The 12,277-nt window shown below is 33.6% G+C and overlaps 1 protein-coding gene across 1 annotated transcript in view; it reads right to left on the bottom strand.

The window, feature by feature from the left end:
- Positions 1 to 11,954, bottom strand: part of LOC129230058 (protein ABHD11-like) — a 33,544-nt gene extending 21,590 nt beyond the window's left edge. The window contains exons 1-2 of the mRNA XM_054864447.1: positions 11,893 to 11,954; positions 8,505 to 8,586 (exon numbers count right to left, since the gene is read on the bottom strand). Coding sequence (XP_054720422.1) covers positions 8,505 to 8,586; positions 11,893 to 11,899 — 89 coding nt within the window. The 5' untranslated portion in view covers positions 11,900 to 11,954. The remainder of the gene's footprint in view (positions 1 to 8,504; positions 8,587 to 11,892) is intronic.
- Between the last annotated feature and the right edge of the window lie 323 nt (positions 11,955 to 12,277).

The raw sequence follows: 12,277 nt of genomic DNA, 5'->3' as shown, positions 1-12,277 counted from the left end.
ATAAAAGTTGTAGATAATTTTTTTTTGCTTTTAATGTTTAGTAATATTTCTTGTTATTATTGTGTTTCCTATGCATTATTGGTTATTATTTAATTTGTGTATTTGTGAACTTGTGATAAAAGTTTGCACCCTTTCTGGGGATTGTACTGCCCGGGACGTGCAGTCCTTGGGAAGAGGGCAATGTTACAAATTCTGTAAATAGTAATTATTCTATTAACGTAACCTGTAAATAGTTTCCCGTAATGAATATACAACCCCTTAACATATGGCTAAAGTATACAACCCCCTATTCTTTTTTTCTTATTTCATTCACTGATTTTATCAATGAAAGTGTAGTTGTAGAACGTTGTAGCATTTTCTGGAATCTTTGAGAGATTTCTTTTCGGTGTGTGTATAAGCCGTTAGCGATGGATAAAAAGTTGAGTTTCGATTGAGATTTCAAACTGAGAGCGTATTTGCTCTGTTTATTGCGAGGCATTTCGCTGTGTTGTTTTCGTATTTGGAAGTAAATACGTGTGTAAACTTTGAGTTTACGGTGTTGTGTGATAATTGCTTAATTGCTGATGAATAATTTAGCAGTTGTTGACGATCTTTCCTGTACATAGTGTAAATAAACTTCCTGTGTTTTTATCCAGAAGTGGAAGTCGCACCGAATCCGTTACAATATTATCTAGAGCAAAATATATGCAATTTAAGAAGGTGTAATGAAGTTTTCACACTTTTTATTTCTGTTTTAGTGTGTGAATTAACTAGCAAAATTACTCAATTTCAAAGACCTGTATCGTTTTTACAAACCAAATACACAAAACAACATATATAACATGTATAGTACTTGAATGGAACATTCAATTGGCCACGAAATTTTATTTTTAATTCCATCCTCTTTTGGTTTACGGGGGTCTAAAAATGTCATTTTTGTCCTTTTTCCGACTTTTGAGGAGTTTTAATCTATAAAGGGTAAACAAACACACAGCAACATTTACATATTCTTATTTGCGTGGTTCCAGTGATTAGTTTTTGCCATATTTCATGTCGTGTTTCCGTCCCCTACGCGAATTATACCCCCTTGAAGTGAGTAAGATTTTTACATTTGACCTTGAGATTTAACCTGTTGCCATTATTTTAGTTATTAAGTTACAGCCACGTAACTCAGCATGTAAGACTATCATCTTATGCACTTTAACATCAAAGCGTAAAATTAACTACCATAAATGTATTTCAAATAGATTTTGGCCAAAAGTTCTAAAAGTCCCATTTTTGAATGCGAAAACCACTTTTGATGACCTCTAAACAAATCAAAGGTCCAGTTTAAAAAATAAAATAAAAGTGGTTTTAAACATCTTTCATATGCAGCTTTTTTAAGGATATGTTTCAAAAACTTAAAAATGGTCTAGCGCACTCATCCGTCGAACCTGTATGGATTGACCCAATATTGATTTTCGTATTGATTGCATGTGCTTTTCAAATGTTTTTTTTTTTTTTCTTTTCCTTCAGGTAAAATGTTTTTGTTCAATACAATTGGTATAGGATACGGATGCATTCACCAGTCCAAGTGTAACAGAAATCATGCCTAATTTTTCGTTATCATATTTCATTATGTTTATAAGCATGTTGCATGTGAGTAATTGAAGACATTTTTTCAAGAATTCCATAAAGTAAAGAAATATGCTTTAAAAAATTAGGGAAAAATTACATGACAAAATGAAAAGACTTTTCAATCATGGAGACGTTTTTGCTCTTAAAAATTGATAATATTTTTTGTAAAATAAAATAATGAAAAAGTTGTTTACATATGCCCCCTTTTCCACTACATACTACTGTACAAATAAAAGGTGAGTTAGCGCAATTGTTTATTTTTGAAAGCCGTTTTGTGTAATATTCCCTTATGCAGTTTTATATTTCAATCTCTTGAATTTAAAATGCTATTTTTAATGAGTACCGTACTTTGTTAACGTACTTTGGCTTAATTGATAGGTTATTTTATTTAATCCTTACTTTCATTAATTCAGACGACTTGAAACCCAAATTAGTCTGGATTTATGAGGTTCCACTGTAAATACCCTTTCTTTAAATCTTAATATATAAAAATCTTCTGTGCGGACGCTTCTCACCATAAGGCTTTTAAACGGCTGGACCGATTTTGATCAAATTTTTTGTGTGTAATTAAATTGTGGCAAGCATGGTTTCAAAGCGCGATGGATCGGATCGGAAACGTTTTTGTTAATTAATTAATTAATTTAAACATTGAATGGTTATAACTCCCAAATGATTAATATTTATTTTAACCTATTGTTGAGCGAGAATTGAAATAAATATTTAACCCGTTGCCAAAGGACAATAAGAAAGCCAGCTTTGCTTTTTGTAATGAAATTTCCTACTGTGATATGTCACACAATTGAGAATAGATAAAACGTAGAGAGTGAAGCCTTCATTTCTCTTGAAAACAATGATTTTAGGTCCAGTGATATATTTTAAGTTAAGTACTGGAAGGTTCATGCAAAACGTGTGTTCTGTCCAGTGGCGGATGGGGCCGGCGGGCAGCCGGGCAAATGCCCGGTGGGCCTCCTCTGTTTGGGCCGCATTGAATCTTTCAATTGAATAGTAAAAAAAGAAAAAAAAGACCCTGATTTTTCTTTTCATTTTTTTTTCTTAAAAAAACAAAACAAAACTATTTTAATATCTCTGAAAATATCGTAATAACATGGTGTATTTCTTAACGACTTAAAATAAAATTGCTGCTAGAAAAGTAATTTTTTACAAAATTAAGAAAAAAAAAAACTCTGGAAACTTATGCTGTGAGTAATCAGATGTTTTACTGTATGTCTGTAAATTCATCGGTCGGCCGATAAGATAATTTTGTTGCATAACTGTCCAAGACCTTCTAAGACTCTAACAGCTGCCTGTAATAACAGTCTGTAGGGGACAATGACTATGTACAGGCAGGGTCGTCACCGGGGAGGCATAGAACTGAAGCTGGTAATTTTAATTTAGGGATGTAAAAAATAAATAAGTAAATAAAATAAAGAGAACGTTCTCAGTATTCTCAGTATTTAAAAAAAAAAGTAGTTATAAAATACTAAGTACAATTCGCGTGACATAAAGTATTTTTTAGCAAATTTTTGAAAGAAAATGCAACCCTTAATTATTAAACAATTAAACCTTTCAATATTATTTAGGAACACCCAAGGTTCTTTATTATAATTTACCTCATAAAGGCAGATGAAAATTTTCGAGACATTCTGACAAATTAAGATTTTTTTTTTCAACGAAAAAAGGATTCGGTACATAGTACAAACCTACAGTGGCGCAGCCAGAAAATTTCTCTGGGGGGATTTTCAAAATTGAAAATTTCCACTATTGTCTTCAGATACACCAATTTCTTTTTGAATGTCAAATGCTAACTTATAACTGTATCATATTTCAATGAGAAATGGGAAGGAACCCCTAAAAAGGATTTGTTCAGTGCTGGAAGTGTTGATTAACCATAATTTGTTGCTGTTTATTAAGCTCATTTTAGCTCTCTTATACCCATAGAGGTGCTTATCACGAATTATTACTTGTATGTTTAAGAATTGGAAAGTAATTCGTGGCTGCTTCCCGATCATTTAAAGTAGTTAGATCTGTTTTTGAATCCGTCACTCTTGGAAAAGTTGAAACACTTCTTTTTCCCTTGATTTGTACGGAGAAAATGAATGTGTTCGAGCTCTGGGAGGAGTTTGAACCCCAAAACCCGTGGCTGCGCCACTGCAAACCTTTGACAAGTTTCAACTTAATACAATAAATGAATAAATAAATAATTATGGCGGTTTCATAGGGGCCGCCGAAGATTGTTTTAAACAGAAAAAAAAATTAAAATGCAGTAAGGGAGATTTAAAATATTGTAATGAATACCAAGCGTTTGAATGCATAAAACGAAAATAAAGTAAAACTTTATTAACATATTCTATCTGGAGGATATTTAAAGTAAAATAAAGTTTGGAGAAGACCTACGGTGCCACTGAAAAGTACCACATCAGTCCAAAATGTTAAAATATTATTTTAACGAATCTTGAACACACTTTAATTTCAAACAAATTCAAACATCAGGTTGAAAATTGAAAATTTTACTATGAAAAAACCAAAGAACTAAAATGGTTTTGGAAAAGAAATACTGCGGGGAGGTTTTCCATAACATTTGTATCAATAATTTAATAAAAAGATAGGGACTTAGCAAAAAAAATGCGGAAGGGAGAGAGATCTTCGAGTCTTATCCTTCATTTTACACCTCCAAGGTAAATAAAAAACGTGTTTTAAATTTTATTTTGAAAGAAGGTAGGGAATTATCTAAATCGGAACCCAGTCCCATCTCCTATCGCCTATTGTTATCAAAGATGGCCTACAATTTGTATTTAGGACTTCAAATTCGAAAAGCTTCCAGGAGAGTGATAACCCAAACCCTGCAGAAGCGCCTCCTCCCCATCTTTAAGGATCATTTAAAATTTCGTTTTTAGGGCTACAATTTAAAAAATTTTCAGAGGACATCGAATCTCTCCTCCCCCTTGCATCACCAAAATATGATCCGAAATTTCTTTTTTAGGGCTTCCATTCCGAAAAGATTTTTTAATAAGAGCCTTTGGTAACATCAGCGAATATCATCTACGACTGTGTTTCAGAATTCAAATTTCGAAAAATTACCGAAGGAAGGTCCCTGAACAGCTTCACCCACTAACATTACCAAAGATCGTCAAAAATTGCGTTTTAAAAGCTAACTTCGAAAATTTTTCGTGCCCAACATTCTCGCCATCATCAATAATGCCGTCTTAAATTTTGTTTTATGGGCTCCAATTCCAAATTATACCCCGATACTCCTCCCCCTCACGTCATTGAATGTCGATGAAATCAATGTTTTTAGCTTCAATTTCAGAGAATTGTCGGTCCCTTTTTACGTTATTAAAGACAAACAATCCCTTTCTTTGGATTTCAATTACAAAAAAATTCTTGGAGAGCATCCTTGAGCCTCTTTCCCTAACATTACCTATGATGATCTGGAATGCATTTTTTAGACAACTAGTTAGAAAGAAATTTTTTGGAAGGGATGGAGGGCACCGGATCTTTGCTCTCAATGAACTTCTTTAAACTATCATTCTCAAAGATAGTTTAAAGACGTTCATTGAAATTTTTCATTCTCTTTTCACGCCCCCCCCCCCCCCCCCAAAGAGCATCAACTGTCACCTAAATTGGCGCTTTAAGAACTTCAATTGAAAATTTTTGCCTAGAAAGAATTCTTGAACCTCTCCCTTCTCCCTGATCCCTAGTATTTCCAATCATTGCTTACACATACGTTTTAAAGCTCTGATTTTGAAAAAGTTTTGGGGGAATTCTCCAAGTACCCCCTTTCGCAAATATAACCCAAGATCATTTAAAAATAGTATAACAATACGTTTTTGAAGCTTTAATTTCGAAAATTTTCCGGGGGAGTGCCCCCGAACCCCATCATCTGCACGAATATTACAGTTCAAAAGCCTTTCCCCCCAAAGAGCGTCAACTGTCCCCAAAATAGGCGCTTTGGAAACTTCAATTGAGCAGTTTTGCCTATAGAGAATTCCTAACCCCCCCCCCCCCCCAAGTGTTTCCAAACGTAGCTTACACATATGTTTTAGGACTCGGATTTTGAAAAAGCTTGGGGAGAATTCTCCAAAAAGTCCCTCCCGCAAACATCGCCCATGATCATTTAAAAAGGCTAACAATACGTTTTTAAAGCTATAATTTGAAAAAAATTCTGGGGGAGTGCCCCCCCCCCCGTCATCACCACAAATATTACACTTTTTACTATGCAGGTGTTTGTATTATTGATTATTTTTCTCCACATTCCTAAACGCAGTTCTCCTAATTTAATACTCAAATTCTAATGGTGACTCCCTTTTAAAACTAGAAAATGTATCCGCTCTATATTTTACATCTGAAAAAAAAAAAAGCCCCAAGGGAGCGTCTCAAGGAGCAAGTCTTAAGGGCTTGGCTGGCCTGTAAAATGCCAGGGCCGGTTCATGCTGTCCCATCCGCCACTGGTTCTGTCGTCGTAGTTGAACCATGTGACCGGATCGGTGCTTTAGGTTTTCCTAAAAAAATGATCAGAAAGTACCGTACGTAGCAACAGTTGTTTCTCGGCTGAAATCCGTCTGAGTTTTGGCACCAATGCCAAGAATACTTTAAGGATTATCAACTAATGAGTACATTATTAAATGAAAAGATGATGGAATTAAAAGGCGAAACAAATTTTATTTTCGTCCAGATAAATTACAACAGGGTTGTTCTGTACAAAAAAGATCAGTGCAGTGGGAGATCTTTTTCTTTGGTGGAAAGAACAAATTAGGTAATATATGAAGTTTTAAAAATTTTTCGATTAAAAGATCGGACCGCTAATCGGTCGGAGTTAGCTTCGCTCACTGATCGGCTGGATTACAGTAACGTGGTGGCTTGGCGATTTTGACTATAAAAAATAGATTTGCGTAATCATTTGTTTACATTTTAAATCTACTGCTGATGTAATCTATTGTATTTTTTGTTTATTTGGCGAAATATTTCAAATTGCAAAGAATTGTTTTTCGTTTTTAAAGAGTGTTTAGTAATTTTAGGTGAAGAAAGTGTTTATTTTACATTGGGAGGGGAGGGAGGAATCACTGATTTTCGCATATTCACTGAATGGTTTTTACTTTTATCATTTTTTAAACGATATTTTTTCGATTGTTTTATTATTTTTTCATATGGGGGACGTTGCAGCGGGATTTCCCGTTTGTTGTAGATAGGTAGTTAGTTTTTACATTTAAGATCTGAAGACGCTTTTTATCTTTTGAGTGTGGCTGAAAGAACATTCCAACACGTATGGAAGAAAAAAATATTTAATTAAACAACTGCTCAATCAAACAGCTTGAAATATTTTCTTTTTACTTATTTTCTTCAACGAAACGGTTCAAACACTTGATAGTTCATTGAAAATTTTCAAATTTTCAATTTACAAAGTTTGAACAGAACAACGTCTGTCGGGTCCTCTAGTCTATATACATAAATGACTACTTCTGCATGTAAGGATGTCCGGGGTAAACTTCAAAATTACTGTGTGTGGACGGATTTTAACCATTTTTTCACCATAGATATCTACATTATCAGGAAGTAACTTAGGCTATAATTTATTCCTTAAAAACTTAGTTTAAAAAAGCTATGATGGAAAACAGTAAATTTCATGTAATTTCCCAATAAAGGATTAAATATTAAACCGATTGTTACAAAAATTCGTTGCCTAACAACAGCAATATTAAAAGTAATCATAATGAAAATTTTGAATCAAGGCTTCTCTGGAGCAAGCATGACATTTATTGCTTTCTTAGGATTTGTATCCTCTACATAAATGGCTACTTTTCTATGTAAGGATGTCCGGGGTAATCTTCAAAACTACTGAACGGATTTTAACCATTTTTTCACTAAAGATAGCTACATTCTCAGGAAGCAACGTAGGCTATAATTTATTCCTAAAAACTCAGTTTAAAAAAGCTACAATGGAAAACAGTAAATTTCATGTAATTTCCGCATTAAGTGATTATATATAAATCCATTGTTACAAAAATTCGTTGCCTTACAACAGCAATATATTTACTAATAATAAAGCTGAAAGTCTCTCTGTCTGTCAGGATCTCTATCTGTCAGTCATGATCTCTGTCTGTCTGTCAGGATCTCTGTCTGTCTGTCAGGATCTCTGTGACGCGCATACGCCTAGACCGTTTGTCCGATTTTCATGAAATTTGGCACAAAGTTAGTTTGTAGCATGTGGATGTGCACGTCGAAGCGATTTTTCGAAAATTCGATGTGGTTCTTTTTCTATTCCAATTTTAAGAACAAAAATATCATAAGATGTACGAGTAAATTACGAAATTATCATAATGTGGAACCGTAACATGGGTAGAAGCCAATTGGCGAGGAAATTCACCATACATTATTTGTAAATATACAGGCGAACAAAAGGCCTTTTAATTTTTCTATTACGGGCAAAGCCATGCGGGTACAGCTAGTTAATAATAATCATAATGAAAATTTTGAATCAAGGTTTCTCAGGAGCAAACATGAATTTAAAGTCATTTAATTATTTGGAAAATTTACTTTTTGCACACTTAGGGAAACATAGTAGCGTACTTTTTTTTTGCGTATGTGTTTGTGCGTACTATTTTTTTTTTTTAAATAAATAAAGCGCACGGTTTTTTTGATGATCTTCGTTTTTTGTTAGTTCATATTTTTGAAATTCTTCAAATTTTTATGTGCTTAAACGTCGTGTTTTCGTTGCTTTTGTTTTCTTTATACTTACTGCTATTTCACTTTTATGGGTACGGAAGAAGCTCAATCTTTAACCACGTCAAAGCGGTGTGTTTTGAGTTCTTTCAGTTAAAAAAGAAAATGAATGAAAGTAGTGATTGTTTCTCACAATTATTACTGACCCAAGTAACGAAGGGTATTTTTGCTAGATATGAATAAATGCTTACATGAAATTCGTGATTTGAGTACTCGTCACGAGCTGGAAGGAGATCAGAACAAAGAAGGCACTTGCTAGGTACATCATATTACCTGGAAAAAAGAATACAAAAAGAAACTTTGCAAACGGTGAAATTTCCGATGAATTTCAACTTAAAAACTTAGGTGGTGTGATTTTTTCTCGATTAGTTATTTCAACGGTCCCTTAAACTGTTGCCTGTCTGTTTCTCGATTTTAACATAGAGCCAAAATGAACACAAATCAAGGGAACGAGGATAAGTAAATTTTGGTACAGAGGCCACTTCCACCTATCGGAAGGTATTAGAAATTGATAGCAAAGAACACAAGTGGTTAATTTCTAAATTTAAATTTTGAAATTAACCAAGTAACAATTTGATTTGAATTGTTTGGATCAATTGTCATAGTAACGCATTAGTCTCATTGCCGCCAGATGACTCTGTCCTCCGTACCAGAAGTCAACGCGAACATTGACGGCGGTACACTTTTCAAGGCAAATGCAATAGGCATTTATAATTAAGGAGGCGTTGGTTATTTAGAGAAATTAAAATAAGTCACGTGACAATTGACCACCAATCCCAAAGGGGATGTCAAAGTTCAGAAAACAAGAGACGGCTTTTGTCAATGTGAGAACAATAAAGCAATTTTCTTGAATGCGCAATAAAAGTCTCTTTAAGCTTCGGCTTAATCTTTGTCAAACTGAATTCTTTCTTTCGGCTTTACTGTGCCTCAGAGAAAGCTCTTGGCCTTTGTTTGCATTCTTATTTGTTCCTTCTCCGTTTATAATTTCCTCATTGGTGTTTGGCTAATCCGCTATTTTTATCTTTTAAGCTGTATGCTTATCTAGCTCTTGGCTTTTGTAGGATTTCTTTTCATCCATAAGTTCATTACTTTTTGCATTGAAAAAGACGTTCCCAGTAACGATGAAACACTTGTGTGCAGTAATCTGCAATTTGTGCTACGTACCTCAGGCCCCCTAACTTATATTTAGGAGGAAAATCTCCATTGAAAGACAATTCCAGCTTTCCAGCACAAAAAATTTGAAACAATTGCGACCGAAACACAAGGAGATATTCGAGTTTTAAGTTTTGAGGAACTGTGTAAAAGATGACATTGGAACATATAGCCCTTTCAGAAGAATGACAGGCTATCGAAGTAATATATATATATATATATATATATATATATATATATATATATATATATATATATATATATATATATATATATATATATATATATATATATATATATATATATATTTCACTGCTATTTAAAATTAATTGCTCGTAGAATTTGAAAAAACACACTCCATGCACACATATATTTTTAAACCCCGCCATATTTCCCTCTAAATGTATCTATACATATAATAAAATAAGATGTTTGTGTGTGTGTGTGTGGCGCGCATCCCGGGAAAACGGTAATGCCTAGAAAGATGAAATTTGGTATGCAGGTACGGTTTTTGCTGAAGATGTGCACCTCGGGCTTAGATTTTTGATATTTTAATTACAAAAAAAATTATTTAATGTTTTATGTTATTTTTAGCACTTTTTCGTACTTTTAACCTCACAGACCCCGAACCAATCGCGCCAGACGGATATTTTTTATACTATACTGTAGGAAATTTAATTTTAAATATGATGAATGAAAACATTTTGAAAATAGAGTAATTTTTGTATTTTTTATAAATTTTTGAAAAAACCTTTATTTTTTCATTTTTTCCTGGGTTTAGTTTTTTTCGAAGCCCATCCTGCGAAAAGTACTGAACCCTCAATTCTAAAATTTTAGTTGGTAATAGTAAAAACATTCCGCCCCCTTCAGAAGAAAAAAGTTTTTAAAAATACGAAAGAGTTTTTTTTTTACAATTTTTTTAATGGAGATCGCAATGCGAGCTGTTCGCTTGCCGGCTGAGTTCCGAACCTACCTCATCACGTGATCCAACTGAAATCGTTTTACTTTTTTTTCAGTTTTTTATCTTTTTCCAAGCGCTACTTTTTGCACACTACGGGGAACATAGAGCCTTTTTTTTTTCTTTTTTTTTGCGGGCTATTTTAATTAAATAAATAAAGCTCGCGATTTTTTGCATGATTTTTGTTTCTCTTACGGATTGGCGGTTAGGTTAGGTAGATACAGAGATAGAGATTGAGTGGACAAAAAATGTTTTTGTTCGAGTTAATACTTATATAAAAAAAAGATTGTTAATTACTGTTAGAGGTAGATATGCATAGATCGTATATCTAGATAGATAGATAGACAAATATAGAGGTCGATATAAAAGATGGACTGCAAGAAAGAGACATGCCCGTCATTTAAAAATCTTCAACGGGGTGTCAATGCCCCCCCCCCCACACACACATCATGACTTTGAAAAAACAATGCTTTCACATAAAAGTGGGAGTGCTTTTTGTTATTTTTCGACAAAAATTGCATGAAGAGTACGCCGTTTGAGTCTCCCCTCCCCTCCTTTAAAGTATTCCAAACGACGGAACTGGAGATAGGTCTAGAAAATATTTTATTCAAACTACTAATGATATAGATATATGTAGATTGATTGATACCGCTACGAAATTTATTTAAGCAGCCGCCGAAGGCGGCAACATTGGCGTAAAAAGGCGAATGATAATATTGATGCATAAAGAAAAACATTGATTAATACCGTCGCTAAATTGTCTAAGCAGCCGCCGAAGGGTGCAACCCAGGCACGAAAAGACGAATGGCGTAAAAAGGCGGACCAGCTGGTCGCCGAAGGCGGCTATTTGTTAATAAAAAGGTGTCAGTCATAAAAGATGTGTTTCATATCTCGATGAATATTTCTCGTACTAATTGTTTGCTTTGTAATTATTTTTCAAGGGAGCTTATTTCCCTAAGTGTTAGCTTGGGAACCAAGGGTCCGTGTAAAAGATGGATCTCGTATTTTTTCACTAATATTCTTTTTCGCTTCAAACTTTCAATATCTGAACGCTCCGCACCTTATTTTGACCAGCAAGCATCTGGGACTAACAGTTGCTGAAATAGAGGTCTCACAGGTTAAACGGGGACAGGGGGACACGTTATAATCTTTTGAGAATCTTCAGTAGCAAAGAAATAATAAATAAATAAGTAAAAGGTAATTAATGATGACATTTTTTTTGAAATCTTTAAATTATTTTCCTAATAAACAAAACGGCATTACATTAAAATAATTTCATCAAAAATTATCTAAATATACCAAGAATAAAGAAAGAAAAGAAAAGAAAGATTATAGTAGGCGATTTTCTTTTCTCAGTTAGTCAAATTATACAAAAGAAAATGAACATCAATAATAAAAGAAATTTTAATGAATTAACTCGAAAAACAAATATGATTTTAATGGAAAAAAGTTAAAATTAAGATACATACCTGACATTCTAAACTGAACAATTTAGCTTTTACGGTTTGTTACTATGAACTATACTTTACAGCTTACTAAATTTTCTATGCAATCAGTTACTGATAAAATTATCATAAATAATGTGATTGTTTCTAGTTATCTGTTTTATCACAGACGAACTCCATCCCTTTATTCTTAGAACATTACAATCTAATGAGAATATATTATTCTACAGAACATTGACCTTGATATCCTTTTGGGGGGGGGGGAAATAGACGTAACAGTTATAGCATTTCCCCCTGAGAATTCAAGTAAAGAAATTCATAACGTTTAAAAAAAGTGTTAAAAAATTACTGTAATTACTTAGGGGAGGGTCGTCCAAAGCGGGTAGGTTTTTGAAGAACACTCGAAAAT

The sequence above is a fragment of the Uloborus diversus genome, chromosome 1, assembly GCF_026930045.1.
Source record: "Uloborus diversus isolate 005 chromosome 1, Udiv.v.3.1, whole genome shotgun sequence".
NCBI classification, from domain to species: domain Eukaryota; kingdom Metazoa; phylum Arthropoda; class Arachnida; order Araneae; family Uloboridae; genus Uloborus; species Uloborus diversus.
This window is presented reverse-complemented; position numbering and strand designations above follow the sequence as displayed.